Source organism: Anser brachyrhynchus, assembly GCF_964034855.1.
Source record: "Anser brachyrhynchus genome assembly, chromosome: 4".
Classification (NCBI taxonomy): Eukaryota; Metazoa; Chordata; class Aves; order Anseriformes; family Anatidae; genus Anser; species Anser brachyrhynchus.
In genome coordinates, this window is record NC_137698.1 from 54,133,032 (window position 1) to 54,150,563 (window position 17,532).

Here is a 17,532-nt window from a genome sequence, read left to right on the forward strand (position 1 = left end):
CAATCACAAGAAGTAGAATCAATATTGTTTAAAATATATCAGAGTATACATTTCCTATTAAACAGCTAAATTTTACCTTTAGGTCTTTCTCAAGTCTGTCTACTTCAGCTCCCAGTGTGTCAATGATATTCTCACCATGCTTAAGCATGAACGCTTCTAATTCTTCAAGGGTCTTCACTTGCTGAATTTCCTAGCAAGAAATCAAATTTAAGAGGTTGAGAAGGTGAGAAAGGGGGAGGAGGGGAAAATGCTTATTCTGGGTACCACGTGATCAACTCATCTTAAAATCCACAATTACCGTGAATGATGATGTAAATACTGCCCCTCAATAATACCAAAAAAAACTCAAAGACAGTTGATAAGAACTAAGACTAAGGGACCAAGTGCATAACAAACTGAAAAAATAAGGTTAAGGAAGACAGGAGGCTACATCCACCCCCCGCCCCCCCAAAAAAACATACATCAGAAGCACCAAAGAAGGTATCACAGCGTTACCATAAGCTTTCCTTAGAGCTCTCACACCCAAGAACCAAACTGGCCAGAAGCCACCCTATGCCCTCTAATATCTCTGTCACCGGTTAGATGATACAGCTGCAATGCAGGACGAATAGGTTATTGGTAATACACTGATGATAATCAAATAGCCAATTTGTCTTGTGCATACAAATACAAAACAACATCAATTTCTCTTCTGTCACATTACTCTAAAACAGAAAAGACTAATAATGTACTTGAATGAGCTTAAAAAATGTCCCCCAACCACACTAATGCGTGACTAAGACAAGGGCAAGTCTAACAAGCAAAAGAAATGAGATTAATCTGAATGACAGCACTTCAACTGATAAATTTCACAACTTTAGAATGAGCAGTGTTGATACCAATACAGGATAAGCTAGTTATTTAAATGAAAACGGAGACCAAAAGGCAAGCACTATGTCTGCCCTTGACTATGGATGACAGAGTCCTGCTGAAAGGGGCTATTCTTCAATGTTGGTTTCATAACTGACACAGGGTTACTACATGGAACTACAGTGACCTGTATAAGAAACAGTTGTCAATCTAGAACCAACCAGGAAAAGAAACAGTCAAGGTTCTATGCAAGGGAAGGGAGTAGTGGGTAAAGAACAAAAATCAGCAAGGACTTTGAAAAGAAAAGTAGTATACTGAACACGTGCAACAGCAAAGCAAAGGAACTGGGACTCAGCAATATAAAATCAAGCAAACCTGCATTGCCCCAGTTACACAAACTTAATTGCACTCTTCCTTCCAAAAACATATTAAATTGAAATCCAATCCATGTACAAGTCACATATTGCACTATACAATATACATCTTTTATTATTATTATTAAAGGGTGGTGCTTTTTATAAACTCACACACTGACTAATGGCTTAAAAATTTACAGCAATTAAACGTAAATTCAGATAATTGCTAAGTCATGTTTAATGGACAGACATAAAATGTAAACATCTAATCTTCATTTTGAAAGGGTACCAAAGAAAAATCTTACAGCTATGCATACAGATGTGTATAAGAAATAGTTACCAGTGAAAATAGATGGATAAGCAAAAGCATTTTGCCTACTTAAAACTCTCTTTGTAGTTTAGACAAATTATTCTTTACTTCAAACTTCATAGCTTTGCCATGTAAAATTCAACTAAGAGGGGTTTTGCATTTCTGTATTGAAGAGAGGAATTAAAAAAAGCTTCTCTGAACTATGCTAGAATCAGAGACAGATGCTTACAGATGGTTAATGCTGTCAAAATGCTAAGTCATGTGATGCAAGCAATCCATATTCAAGTCTAGTCTGAATGGCAGGATCTGTAAACTGTAACTCTGCATCTTCAGCACCCAAGGTGAATGTCTCCGCCAAAACAGATGCGTATTCTCAAGTGACAGGCTTCTAGTTTTAACCAGAGTTCTCACAATTTAATGAATATTTGACAAGCTATGTTCTTAATAACATGATTTTAGACAAGTCTGCATTTTCTAATGAGAAGTTGAATTAAAAATCTGCCCTTCTTCCTACCCAGGCCCTGCTAAGCCCAGAAATGGCTCTATTTCAGCAGCACATTAACACAATTCTGTGTACAGATGCACTGTTCAGAACACACACAAAGTAAAGACATCTACAAACCTTCAAAATGAAGAAGTCATTTTCAAGTCCTGAAAAACCTTTTTTTTTTTTTTAAGCACACTTGAAGCTAGAAAACAAAATCAAATGCTGGAAGTAACAAAGTCATTTTGTTTATACGTACTTGTAGCAGCTGTTCAATGTCTTGTTTTTCCAGGTAAGAACGAGTAACGACCCGCCCATCAAAGTCTACTTCTGCCTTGAATCTCACTTTGCTCATTCCCATGTCTGTGGCTTTCACATCATGAATTGCTCTGAAATGCAGAATTTTTAAAGAAAAAGTAGAACAACACAAAGTAAATAACTAGCTAGTTTGACTTCTGGTGTTAATAATATTGTTACAGTAAAATGACCGATTAATTTTTAAAAGGTCACTAACTTTGACTAACATATCCTCATTTTCTTATCACACATTTCCATTGAATATTGATTTATATGTAACCAGTTGCACCTCTTCCACAGATACCTGCTACACCAACGCAAGTATCCCACATCCTTGAAGGGCTCACTACAATAAAAGACAGACTACAAAAAGCATGGTAGATTTAGAACGAGATTAGTAGCATTTAAAAAGAAAAAAAAAGCTTTTAAGTTCAACTTATTTGCTACTACACAGAAGGCTGGTTTTGGTTTTTTTGTTTGTTTGTTTTTTGCTTTCTCCTACTCTAGAACATAACTTATTCTGCAATGAAAAATATATACATGCAACTATTTAAAAATTTTGTATTGTATTTCTATTGTATTTGGAACTCATTTTTGATCATAATGAATTATTGATCATAACTAATAACACTACAGGCGTTTGTATATGGCAAAAATGTTTTATTATTATTATTTATTCAAAGGTTTCTAACAGATGCTAGAATATGGATGTTGCAATACATTTGTACTTTGGACCACTGAGTACTTCTGTTTCGTTATAGCTTTTACTCCCGTTTGCTAGATAAACACTGTGATGTGTAATTACCTTTTTCCCCCCTAATTAGATTAACACAAATTTACTTCATCCTTAAAAATAGTAGAACTTAAAGTTGCCATTGCATAGTAAGTCTCTACATTTTTCCATCAAGGCCAGAAAAAAAGTAGAGACTAAAAAATGGGACATAAATCACAAGTTTCAAATTTTTGAAATTCTTTATTCCAATGTTTCTGAGGCAAAAGAGCAAAACAAATATCTGAGGTCAACTGCAGACAAAGTTCCAATGAATGATTTTATTGGATTTTTCTGTCAATCTTAAATTTTTAAATTCTAGCGTAACATTTAGACGGAGCAATAAAGCTCACATGATAGCAAGTACTATTTTTTTCCCCATTTGTTTTACTAAATTGTGCAATTTTACAGCATCTTTAGAATTAGCATGCCCTTTTCTCTTAAGCAAATTTACTCTTCCCAACCAGAAAGGCTGCTTCCCATCTGAATGCTTATAAATTAGAAATAACATCACAAGGGGTGCAGGGAGAAAAGTGGAAGGCGTGCATTTCTGAAGTAGCCTGTTCTCCCTACAGAGAGCAGCCTACAGAGAACAGGAGGCAGAAGATGATCAGTTACAGAAAGTGTTTATGGAAATTCTCTTATAATACTCTACTTCTTTGTGTGTCAAGACCTTAAAAAAAAAAAGAAATAGAATGAATTAAATATAGATACAGCAAAAAAAATCATCATATCAAATATTAAAGCAGATTAGAAGAACTATCAGCTTATTGGTAGCAATAAAGAATTTCTAGCTCCAATCACATTTGTACAGCAATACTGTGGGACGCTACCAAATCAAAACAGTATTAACTGGAGTAACCTAACTTGCATCAAACCATCTTATCACACAAGAGGGTATTTAAGGTAACGGATGTGTTTCAATGAGGGTTATTGAAGGGAATTCAAATCCACGAGATTAAAAAATGTTGAAGATATATTGAGAGCTAAGAAAGAAGATAAAAGATCTGTCAGACCCTAATTAGATGATAACTTGATAACAGAATTCAGTGGAATGATGAATATTCTGTAAATGCAGACAAAAATATCTACCTGCTCATAACCTGTCCAGGGAAGATAAGACCATAAGTCAGGGGGAGAAAATCACAATTCAAAATACAAACATACAAGCTAAAGCTTAAGTGACAAAGCTTGTGGGTGGCTAGAACATGCTATGAGCTCAAACTAAGGAAAAGAGCAAGTTTCACACTCAGGAAAAATTGTCAAGAAGTTCAAATTACAAGTTTTGAGCCATCAGTAGTAATTCTTCATGTTAAAAAAAAAAAAAAAAGGATTTTACAACAGAACAGTAGCACGATTACCTAATAGCTGTTACAATTAATTAAAATTGAGGATGAAACTGTCACCAAAAATAGTTGACGCCTAGGGGCCCATGATTACATTCCATAAAAACAGGATGAGGAGTCTGTACCAAATCATACATTTTATCTCACAGTTCCAAAAATTTAACCTCCTAACATTTCAGTTAAACTGAACACAAAGATTTAGGCACCAAAATGTGTGAACAAGAGTTACAAATGGAATGTTTATGTAGCAAAAATAAAATAATTTTTCAGCCAAGAATAACTGTGAAAGACCATTCTAGCTCACAAGTTAAGTAAGGGCTACAGCTAGAAATTATTAAGCAAAATGAAAAGGGAAAATAAATAGCCATTAGTTAAAAAAAAAAAAAAAAAACAAGAGAGAAATTGTCCAGGAAACTGATAGGAGTGAAAAAAAGCAATCACTGTTGGTGATACAAACCAAGTTTTACTTTGTTTTGATTTTAAATACAGCAGACACAAAAGATAACCTGGAAACAAGCCTCCTACTAGATGGAAAGAACAGAACTACTACTAATGATACAGAGTAGGTAGAAACATGTAATAAGCATCATCCTCTTAATCTGAAAAAAGCTGAACAACAAACTAGTTCAAAAAACACTTATCTTAGTAACCAAGAAGCATACTGGACATTTAAAAGAAAAAAAATGCTTCTAATTCATCAGGCTCTGTAACTTGTATTTGACAGTCAGAAGAACTAGGAATAACTGTGAAAGCCAATTAATTTTTTATCTTGCAACACTAATGAGAGTGGGGAAAAAGAAAGATTAACACTGTGCAAAAATTTAAGAATTACAAATAAGACGATCCATTTCATTAAAGACAATTTCACCTGACAGCCAAAGGCAAAATAGTGAAAAAGGTGGAAAAAAATATATATTAAGAGCATTAATATCAGTCATTAAGGCTTTAGTAAATGTAGGTCTTGTCAAACAAACTCTGTAAAAAAAAAAATTCAAGATCTAGCTGAAAAACAGATTAGCAACAGAGATAATTTATTTTAGTACTACAGCAGTTAGTATTGTCTGATGAATCAAATAATTTATAATTAGTAGTGGAACACGATGTTCAGGCAATCCACTGATGGAATAGTAGGTTATGAATGGTGATGGCAGGGGAAATAAAAATCAGAGCCTCTGGATCCTTAGGTCAATTTGGATCTAAAATATCTTCTGATAAATACTAAATGATTCCCCTTCATATCAGGTAGAAAACATCTAAAAATAAAGATTGCAAACCCTCTCTGAAAGAACATGAGAGGACCGTTTTGAGAAGCAGCAACTGCAAAAAGGAGGATTGCACTGAAAACTCACGTATAGTCAGTTCCTTACCAAGTCTTCACTTTCTTATTATCCTATGTGCTTCTTCAAAATTGTTACTTTCTGTTATAAAAAATGCTTTCATCAAGAAGGAGATAACTAAATCTGCTCTGTTCATAAGTTATAGCTGCCTATAATAATGAATATAATATAAATAGTGTTTGGGACAGGAATGATTTCAGGATTCCAGCCTGGGACAAGAGCGAGCCAACAATCTGTGTACTTTGGATATGGAATTTGGGAATACTTGAAAGAAACTAATTTTGTTTTGTTTTTCCCCTCCATAACTCAGGAATGACCACAAATAATAACAATAAAAACTAAAAAACTGTAGATGATTTACTTGGAAATACATTTCTGACTAACGATTAAGAAGAAAACAAAATTAGATTACTTTAACATTATTAACCTTAATTTAGAAGCAAAAGCAAAACAGCTCCTGAAAAGCATTTAAACAATATTTCAGATTGCGATGAGCTGTAAGTTTTTTATTTCAAATTACAGATATCCAAAGGAAGAGAAATTAGCACTGAGTTCATTCTGTAATCATCTAACAAGCAGAATCTATTATAACACTACTGCAGCACTTCACTGCCAGCTGTAACAGAATCCCATACACTGAATGTTAACAGTAACATAGAATTAAAACATTTAAGTATTATAAGCTATGAAAGCAACATTGCAGCATCATTTCTGTTTGCATTTCATGTATTTGAAGTTACTTTTATATTTGTCATGATGTTCTCATTAAGTCATGTGACAATTCTGGTAATTAATGTAGCTTTTGGAACATATATGCAATTTTATTTCAGCTGTGGAGCATATGAGAGGTAGGAGCATGCACTTATTACATTTTTAGCATAGAAGTTAGTAAAAATTAAGTCTAAAAATCTCAGTATAGAAAACTAAAAACAATCTCACCAAATTTCTCTTATATAAGTGCTTGAATGATTTTTTTAAATATTATTTCCCTGCTTTTTGCTGTTCTTAGTAGAGTTTTTGAATTATAAAGATTCTCACCTTACTACAGGATCACTTTCCAGTAATTCAGTAAGTCGCTGCAGCTGTTCGGGCTGAATGGATCGTCCCAGCAGGGCTTCAGTGTTAGTGTAGATAAGAAATGCTGACACAGTTCCTAACAAAGTTCCAACACCTAGAGACCCCACGCTGTCATAATATGGGTTTCCTAAACAAGACATCTCAAATTAGTTTCAGAGAGCATTTCTAAAACATTCCAGATAATTCAGATTTCACACTGAAAGGACTACACAGTTTGTTTGGGTGTCTTGTTTTCTTTTTTGTTTGTTTTGACTTAGGTACTAGCAATTCTTTACTACTGAGGAACACAAATTTGGAAGAAAAAAAGTTATCTTGAGAAAGTCTCAAGTCCCTCCTCTCACTCGGCTAGGAAATATCATACTCTCCTTTTTCCTGCAGGACTGACGAGTAGTCTTTTCAGTTTTTTGGTTTTCTGGGTATAGACTTTATGAATACACAATTCTATAAATGTAAACGTAGGTAGTAGCACAATCAAAAGTCTTTGCTCTTTTATCAGTAAAGCAACATTGTTTTATGAAAATAATTATATAGCCATTATTGTGATGGAAGACAGAACAGATTTCCTGCATGATTTTTTCTACCAATTCAAACACTTGCAATTACTAATCATTCCTGGAATACAGTATTTATATAATGGATGTTAAACATGTATTTACTGAAATTCAGATTGGTAAAAGGAGTACTGTATTTTTAACTTTATGAAGGAAACTAGAGATTAATTTTTATACAGAGGTCTTTTTAAAAAAAACTTGCAACTAATTCATTGAAAGCCACAAACATAAAAATGCCATTTCTTTAAAAAATGATTAGAAGAAAAAAGTCAAAACCTCAAAAGAGGTAACTAACTAATCTTTCCTCTATAAAATTTAACTGTGTAAAGACAGACTTTGAATCAGTTGCCATACAGATCATTCAACCTGCACAATTTGGGTTTGCCACATTGTTCAAGAACAGTTATTAAATCAGAAGATAACGCTAACACCACTACGTATCAAAAGGAAGGGCAGAACTGCCTCCTTAAATCCTCCCTACATGCATGTGGGGCTGCATACCACTGAATAAGGAAGTTCAAATTATGTAATACCACTAAGTCATTTAGATACGTGACTATAATAAACATACTTTTAAAATATCTTAGCTTGTCCAGTACAATAGCTTAAATGGAAGCTAGTTCCATTTGCATGCAAGTACTCTTTCAGGTTTAATCCCATCAACAACTGACATGAAAAAACAAATACTTTTTATTTTAAATATTTTAAACTCAAACTACTGGAAATCAGATCAGAGAACAGCATAGTACTGGAAAAGCGCAGAGCTCTGTTTAAGTCAACCAATATAAGCCAAATAATTTGTGTTCATATAATGCACAGGAAGAAATTAATATTCAGCTTGCCTCAGTCTGAGGCAGAATTTTACCTGTTAAGGAAGTCAGACCCATACACGTAGCAGCTACAGCCACACTCAGAACTGCTGCAGCATCCTCCAGTAACACCACATTGGTACTCGGATCACGACTCTGAACAACTGTGTAAACAAAAAAATCACATTGCTTTGGAAATCTTAGCTTTACTATGTTACGCACAGTACTTTATAAGCAATATTAATACTATCATATTAAAAGAAAAAAAATCCATAGGTATATAGTTGTAAACTGAATCTTTACGTGTGCTCACGCTTCTTGAAAGCATTCATAAATACAAAGAGCAAACCCTGTGCAAATTATGGAAACAATTACGGAAGCTTCTCCAAAACATTTGAAAAATGTAAAGCAGCATTTATCAAAAAAAAAAATGAAATTACTTCAGTAAAAATATTTAATTAGTGCTACTTAAATCAACAGGTTTTCAGCTAATTTGTAAAATGTATTTGTTACAAGAATAGAGAAAATAGATTAATAAAACAAGAGGAATTGGGAAGGAAGAAGAGACAAAATGTTTCTATAATAAAGCAACTACTAGTAAATAGATTCTGTTTTAAATAACCACATACCTTACTGCTATAACGACACATACCATATTGATAAAATGACAGACCCTTGGCTCGAGCACTCCTGCGGATTTCATTTATAGCGACAAGAAGGGTAGCTGAAACAATACCAATGTAGTTGTTGAAAACGGTTAGAGGCAAAAAAAAAAAACACCTTGTTTTCATTTTGAAACGGGGGATCTTTTATTTATATCATAGCAACCGATTATCAAGAAAACTCATACTTTGACAAAGCAGAAAGTAGCCTTCTTTTCTACACAGATTTCTTAATAAAAATCAGAACAGTTACATTCACTGACAGTTAAATACCAAAAAGACATTCTACATATACTTTCAAATGATGCATTCTTTAACTTCTGATTAGGTAAGATTGATAAGGAAAGTTTTCCCACTTCTTTTGTTCACCACAACTGTCACCAACAAAGCTCAGAACTTTACTGTTGTGTAAGCAAGGACTAATTGTTACTGCAATTATTCACGGTGTACTCTCAGAGATTAAGAATACTGAAATAAAAATATTTCTTGGAACTACATACCTCCTTCAGATACCAATGACCCTGCTAAAATGCAATATGCCTGTATGGAAGAAAAACAAAAACACCTCTCAGTTATTGTTATATCGATATTTGTACAGATCTCATCACCACAGACTAGCCAAATGCAGCAATTCCAGAACATTACACACCATAAACAGAAACAAATGATCCAACAACCAAACAACCATCAATATTTGAATTATGCAATATAATGTAAAATAGAAAAAGATCTTAAGGAGGTGAGAAGGCAAGATGAAGAGTTTAAAGAATGGCTAAAATTTAACAAGATTTTTTTTTTTCAAAACATTGTCATTAAGGATGGTTTAAGTTAATTGTGTTAGGACTCAAACTGACTCAGGAAGTGAATTTCAAATGGTATCATTACTTTCTATTAAGTCACCAGTGTCAAGTACAGATACAATAACAAAACGAGATTAGCTTACCCAGAGAAGAGATTCTATAGGATGAGGGTGGAGTAAACCCATGATCCCATGATACCAAGAAAGTCCTGCACCCATCATGAAAATGCCCACCCCACTGATCAGGGAAGCAATATAGCGCATGTTTGTGAAACCATACCTAGATGAAAACAAAGAAAATTATTTAGGAAAATAAGTTACTGTATCTCTGCAGACATATCTACAAGTTTTTTCCCTGATTTTTTTTTTACACATCTTAGATTATCAAGACTGCACGTCTACTTAAGATAACAGGTGCTAAATCCAACATAAAACATGAAAAAAACAAGGTATTTGAAAAATGATATCTAATACATACAAAGACATCAAGAATAGATATTTATTTCCTTTTTAAATAAGCTTTTTATATAGCAGTACTAGCTCTTGTGTGGAGACTAAAGTTTTTTGTGACTGTAAAGAACATATGCAGCTAGTCTGCATATTTTTTTTTGATACTAATGTAAAGAGAAGAAAACTTGTGAAATCTTTGGGTAGTTCAGTTAACTGCAAACCTTCAACATTTGCAGTCTTTATGAGTAATATTACTTCACCTCTTCCCTCTAAAGTGTACCTGTATTCTTTTTCTAATATTAACTGCTACTACAAACAGAACGTTCCTTAGTAACATTTAAAAAGCAATAGTCTGAAAGACAAACACTAAGGAAGACATGAAAAACTTGAGTGGAAGGAGATGCAAAGAATATTTTGACAAATTTGTCATCAAAACATTTTTCAAATTACCTGAAGCTCTTAATGAAGAGAACCCTTAACTAATTCTGTAGATCAGGCATATAATGAACTATTGCTTACAGTAAGAATGATTTGCCCAAACACGTGAAGTGTAAAGCATGTTAAGACCAAGAGAGTATCATGGAGACTACAGCTTGTAATGTTCATGATGCTGTAAGAATATATAATTAAAATCCCTGTTATTCAAGACAAAAACAGTAGTTTAAGTCAAACACATCTCCTTACAATACAAGTAACTTCCTTGCAGAAAAGCACTTTGTTGAAAATAGATGTCAGGGATGATTTTTTTTTAATATTGCTGTTCACATGAGTAATATCTACAAAGTAAATCTATTCCTTTAAGTTATCCATTGGAAGAGGCAGAAGAGACCAGAATAACTTGAAGGAATAAAGCCAATTAAAATAGTACACATCAAAAAACATACCACAACAAAAATCATGAAATATAACATGCATCAAGCCACTGAAGCTAAAACTCCTGCAGTTTGACAGAAATCAGCGTTCTTACTTTCTTTCTATCATAAAAGCAGAAACACTGCATTTCTGATCAATATGAAATGGCACATTTAAAAAGAATAAGTTGATGCACAAAGAACTCATCTTACTCCTATATATGATTACTGAAATCATTATTTACTCCAAAAGCTTACGGATGACTAGGGTCAGGTGTCCTTGCAGACTGACTGATGCCCAAAGCTAGCAATGCCTATATAGGACAAAAAAGAAAAAAAAAGTTGAAAAAAAGATTAGAAACATTTGATTTCAACTAAACTTGAAAGAGAAATAAAAGTAGAAGCAATGTGCTGATTTACAAGTGCTTTCTTACTGAAATTTTATTAGAGCGGGAATATAATCCTCAACCCTATAATCAATATATATAATATACATATCAATCCAATAACCCTCTCCCCACCATGAAAATTGTTAATTATAACTTTAAGATTTTAGAATTGTGACTACATGTCTACTACATGTAATCACAACAGTTATCACTGTGTAGTTACACGTTGTACAACATTACATGTTGTACAGTACATGTAATCACATGAGTTGTCACTGCTTCGGTGTGAAAGAATGTAGTTCTTCAGGAAACAAAACTATTTTAATAACCCCCTCTTGAAGAGGGATTATACAGAGCCTACAGTGATGACGTATAATTTTAAAGCAATAATTTCATACTGCAGTTTCTTTCACTACTGAACTTAGTGTTCTGCAAACTGAAGAAAAATAACATTTTGAAGGAAGAAAAAAACCCTTGCTATCTAAGTGGAATATCTGGGCTATTTAATAAGGCATGGATTAAAATATTGATGCAGTAAATTACAAATCTAAACCTCAATTTTGCAAGTACATGCTTTTATTTTAGGAATGTGAATATATCTAAACATAATAAGAAGTATTAAAATTGAATAAACGCTGTAGGCTTTGCAGTACGCAGGCTGCTTTGATCCAGCAAGCTTTCTCCTGTGATTTCTCCAAAAACCACACAGTTAAATATTTGAACAGAAAACCAGCTTCACAATGGAACCTTTAACTTTCACATTTAAAAAACTGAATTGCTTTTCTACTTGTAACTGGTAGAGAATTCCACTATCAAACTTGATTCACCTATATATCAACGAATTTGGACAAATGAAAACTGCATGCTTTAAGGCTGTCTCCCCATAAATTTCCTAAAGTATTTTCAGTTGAGTTAATAGCATCATTCTCTTCACTTTACAGCTGGAACAACTGAAAGGTTGTCTAAGACCATTTACAGAAAAAATAAGAAACACACCATAAGTTCTCAACGCAGTCTTTCCAGACCAACAAATGTACTAAGTATAAATGAAGTAGAAAGGCAGCCCGAATTATGTTAAAACGACTGAATTCTGACCTAAGGTTCTGGGCGTTCTTCAAATTTAAGGAAGCATAAGACAGTTCCATTTTATAGCAATCACAAGCTACCCAAGGACTCCCTTTGTTTGAACTTCAAGAGGGTTCCAGCCACTCATCTTCAAGTACTTTGTTTCCAAAGACTTGCTATATCAAAAACAGAAAAAAGGATTCCCTCTATACTAGGATGAAGTGAGATTTCAAGGTCTCCTGATGTATGTCTCAAGCATGCTAAGGAAAATAGTGGAAAAGTCAGCATTAATTTTGTCCCTGCACACCGATATTACACACCCAGCTCTGAGTCTGCACACCACCTTACCAAAGTAAGTGTGTCAGATGTGGCTAGTCGCACTGCGTGTAGCCACTAAGGCAGTCTAGTAAAAGAAACCAAGATGCTCAAATTCTCACCATTCTTTTACCAACAGATGACTAACAAGTCTATTATTCTCTTACCATACCTGACAGGAAGAGTATTTCAAGTTAACTTTTTAACAAAATAATATAGTGGTATACTTTGTACGTCATCTTAGTTTCAACTCCCACTGATGATCCATGAAATAGCTGCATGAAACTGCAGTTCTACTTACTACAACTTCTCTCTTTCAACTTGCTTCTAAAAACCTTTCAGAATCTACATTCTGACTTGCCTCATTCTTAATAAAAAATTAAAACACACAATTTAGTTTCTGAGGTATCAGGACGCACACTCAATACCACTTTAAGATGACAAATACATCATTCTTGTCTGGGACATGCAGGAATCAAGCAGAGAGGAGTGAGCACGTAAACCAAATCACAGGCATTTGGTTCTGAAGCTGCTTCCAAAAGATAAGGCTGGTCACATTATGCATATGCATTGTGACAAACAAGGTTAAGGCTATTTCCTAATGTTTGCATCTTTGAGTAATATTTTAAACCATTTAACCTTTTTCAGTGCACTTTCATTCTGTTAGACAAAGGGAATATAAGTTGCTACAGAGGTAGGGAACAATGATTTATATGGGGGGAAAAATAGTAGCTTAAAAGAAAAGAACAGAAGTAATCAGAGGGAGGGGGACAGAAAAGATGTAGATGTATTACAAATAGAATTACCTCAGCAGAAACACTAGTCCAAATATTAAAACCAGTTTTATATATAGTTACAAGGGACTCTTTCTAGACTCTGCATTTAAGGCTTCTAGACTAGGTCAATTATTCTGCTGTTAGTTTATAAACTCTTCAAATTACTGACATCAGTATAAAGAATAAAAGAGCAGCCACATAAGCCTGTAGGAATCACTAATAGAAACCACTGGTTTTGTCAACTAAATGTGCAACAGGGTAACAACAGCTTGGCACTCAACTCAGATTGTGGAACAGCAGGAAGAGCTCTGCATTTAGCAATGTTTCTAAGTAATGTGCATTTCTGACAAAATATGCCTTCATCTGTCTACAGTTAGATAAAAACTATACATAATAACATTTTGTTTTAAGTGAGATTTGCCTTTGTCTCCAGGAAACAAACAAACAAAAAAAACAAGTATGCGTCCACTACTTGTACACACCAGAGTACATCTTGCTCCCCTTGCATGCCTGCGTAGCTTGTCACACTCTGGGCAGGCTTTGTAATCTGTATTACTAAAACCACAAATTATTTAATAATTGAGCAACACACACAAACACCCTCTCCCAGGTGTAACTGTTCAGTTAAAAACACTTTAAAGGAACATTAGATTAAATATTAACTTTTTCTTCTTAGATTGTATTACTAAGCAGCACATAAACCGTACAAGTCAGTACAAAAAACCAAGCACAGGTATTTAACAGGAAGAACAATGTAAAAGACATATTACACAGCTGAATCTGAAAGTCATTTTTAGTAAGAGTCGCTGCTAATAAACTCAGAGTATCTCGGATTCCTTTCCAGACCAACATCATTTACATTCTACCTTTGAAAAGAAAAAACATTCTGCCATTCATTCAAATCCTTCTAAATAAAATGCTGCTTTCATTTCTCTGGTGTTTACTATTTAGACATTTATTATAGGCAAACTAATGAACACTAGCAAACTGAATTATCACTTTTCAAGTGTATTACAACTACTACAAGTAATTATTTTGCAAGAATAAAGACAGATAAAAGTGCTAACTTAAGCAGCATAGAGAAATACTCACCTGGTTGCATGTGTCTGCTAAAGAATGTATAGCTTCCGAAAACATACTTGCAGAACCCGTGTAAACCCAAGCAAGTAGCTTAAAGAAAAAATTCAACCCATTTCTGAAAACAAAGAGAAGAAATAAGCTAAAGAATACCAGAACATTTGGTCTCCAGTATTTTCAGTAAAAGCACAAGCACTTTATAATCATGCATTACCTGCCAGCAAGTAGTGAAACTAAACATTAGTTCATTAGAGACCTGTACAGGTAGATAAGGCATACACATGTTCGGCACGTTTACTGTGTTAAAAAACCCTTTCAGCAAGCAAAAAAGGCAAAGATATACAATTAATTATTCCAAAATCATTAATTTGTAAGCAATACTGAATAAATTATACTTCCTAAAAGCTACCATCATTTTCACAAGTCAGAAAGACTAACTGCCTATCTATATATGCATCAAGCTTTTCCCATCAGGGAAAAATTTTCCCCTCAGTGGAAGAACAGCCTTAACTTCCTTCTCTCTTACTTCAGTCCTTTGCCTCCTATCTAGCCCCTCCTACTACTGGAGTGGAAAGTTTCTCACTCCAATCTCAGCTGGAAAATTCCTAAGAGGAAGATGCCAGACAGGAAGATAATGCTGTAAAAATTATCAATGGGGCTTTCTCCACAGACATGCCCAATGTGCCTCGTCAAATATTTTTTAGGTTAAAAGATCACTGGAGTAAGCATTATGTTACGGTGTGTACAGAGCTGAGTAACTATTAACAGTAAAATTTAATTAATTACATTCTGATAATGGATGTTTGAAGTGAGAATTGGTAGGCTGGCCATTTCAGTCACAGTACAAAGGAAATCAGACCAGAAGATATCTTCTCCTCTTTCCCTTTAAATACATTTCAGTTTAGATTACTGGTGATTTTTAAAAGTATTCAAATTACATTCTCTTAGAAATATGTGTTAACAACATGTTGCAACTGCATTTTTAAACAATCACACATCAAGAAATGATATTCAAGGTAAAGATACACAAATCCAGCCCTTTGCCATACACCACGTTACACAATTGGTTAAACAATGCCCATCCCCAAGGTCATCCTTAAAGAATTTCTACGGGAGTATATGAACTTCTTAAAGAAAGAGGTAGCAATCTTTTCTGTATCTCCTTCCATGCAAAGACCTGAATATGCTTTACTGTATTTATTTTAGTCTCAGGAGAAAATCCTAACTTTTACCAAAGCTAGGTAAAGTCTGAAAAATATTTACTGCAATGTTTTGAACATCATGCCAAGAAATAAAATTTAAAATCCAAACACTACTACTTCTAAAATACACAGCATTTTTCAATAAGCCTCTCTTCTGCACCCAGAAAATAAGCAGTTTTGTTTAAAACTCTTTGCATTTGTGTTCCAAAATCCATAAGGCACACATTCACCAACAAAATGAAAAAAATGCTTTTTGAAGTGTTGAAACAGATATGCAATACACCCTCCTTGTTGTCAGAAGTACTGCCAATTTTAATGTAAAGTCTAAATTTAGTTGGTAACTTTAAAATGTACTGAAACATGGGGAGAATCAGAGTTTCTTTGAAAAAATACAAAAATGCAAAAGCAGATCAAAATCTATTCAAATCAATTTTTTTCAGTTTAACATTTTAAATTACAGTTAAAACAAATTCAAATACAACTATCCAGAGAGAACTGTAAACTGGAAAAATTAAAGAACATTAATACTTCTCTTTATACATTTAACATTCTGAATTTGTTTCAAAAATAGCCATGTCAAAACCCTGACAGGCACACAGCGAACAGGAATTACAAGGAATTGAGAAATATATATGGTAAATTGTATAATCATGTGACTGTCTGCAGCAGTTTGCCTTACAGCAAAAGATATCAGTCTGATTTACATAACTATTCTTGTCTACCTACATAAAGTATTTATATCTTTGAATAAAGCATAGTAAAAAAAATGTCAAAATTGAAAATCAAAACATACAGATTCATTATGGATCTATGAAAAAAAACATTTAGGTTCTAGATTTGAGAACTAACCATATTTCGTCATAGCTATTTCCAAACAAGCAGCAACTTGTCATCAAGTATTTGAGAACTACAAGAGATCAAGAGATACTGTAACTTCTTAAGAAAAAGAAAAGTTCCACAGAAAAGCTGTGGAACGTCCATACTAGCAGTAACTATATTTTTTAAACTTAGAAATCTTGGAACACTCAGTAAAGTCAGAAGGAAGTTTTCAGTCAAGTGAGCTTCATGTTTTTTCCTTAGGCAAAAAACATGTAGTTTTGTAGGAAAACTTCGAGATATTTCTTTTTCAAAATCTTGTTTCTCATCACAAAAAAATATATATATAATTTTTCCCTAAGTTTCTATTTTGCTCTTTTATATTGATAGTATCTTAGCAAATAAAAACTTATAATAAATATAATATATATATAATAAATTTTATTATAAATATTTACAGGTGTTATAAGATGCAAATTTTAGCCATTCTTAATTCTCCAGCAATCCTGAGAAAAATGTAACATACCTTTGTCTATTTTGTGCCAGATAGTATCTGTGTTCGTTTGCTTTAAATCAGGATTACTAGTTTGATTATGTTTCATTCAAATTGTAAGATGTGTGAAAAGCAAAAGCCTCCTAAAACATCCCCTTATCAGTTGAACAGGAAAAGCACTGAATAACACCAGAAAAGGGAATCATTTTCTGTTGTTATATGGAAGATTGTTTAAAAGCCTCCTTTCACAAGGGAGCAAGAAAAAGAACAACTTTAAATGTCTGCCTCTTCATGTCCTTCAAGATGTAGGGCTTTACTTTAATAAATTGTTTAGCTTAATCATGTTCCAAAAATTTGCTCTTCTCTAATCAGAGTTAAAACATCTCTCATCTCCATATATTGATGAATATATTTACTGAACATCTTTACCACCAACAATGAATAAACAAATC

General features: G+C 33.5%; 1 protein-coding gene across 1 annotated transcript in view; it reads right to left on the reverse strand.

The window, feature by feature from the left end:
- Nucleotides 1–17,532, reverse strand: part of SLC30A9 (solute carrier family 30 member 9) — a 33,200-nt gene that overhangs the window by 2,399 nt on the left and 13,269 nt on the right. The window contains exons 9-17 of the mRNA XM_080591168.1: nucleotides 14,585–14,687; nucleotides 11,206–11,261; nucleotides 9,791–9,926; nucleotides 9,348–9,387; nucleotides 8,838–8,909; nucleotides 8,242–8,349; nucleotides 6,787–6,952; nucleotides 2,259–2,388; nucleotides 77–190 (exon numbers count right to left, since the gene is read on the reverse strand). Of these exons, the coding sequence (XP_080447294.1) occupies nucleotides 77–190; nucleotides 2,259–2,388; nucleotides 6,787–6,952; nucleotides 8,242–8,349; nucleotides 8,838–8,909; nucleotides 9,348–9,387; nucleotides 9,791–9,926; nucleotides 11,206–11,261; nucleotides 14,585–14,687 (925 nt within the window). The remainder of the gene's footprint in view (nucleotides 1–76; nucleotides 191–2,258; nucleotides 2,389–6,786; nucleotides 6,953–8,241; nucleotides 8,350–8,837; nucleotides 8,910–9,347; nucleotides 9,388–9,790; nucleotides 9,927–11,205; nucleotides 11,262–14,584; nucleotides 14,688–17,532) is intronic.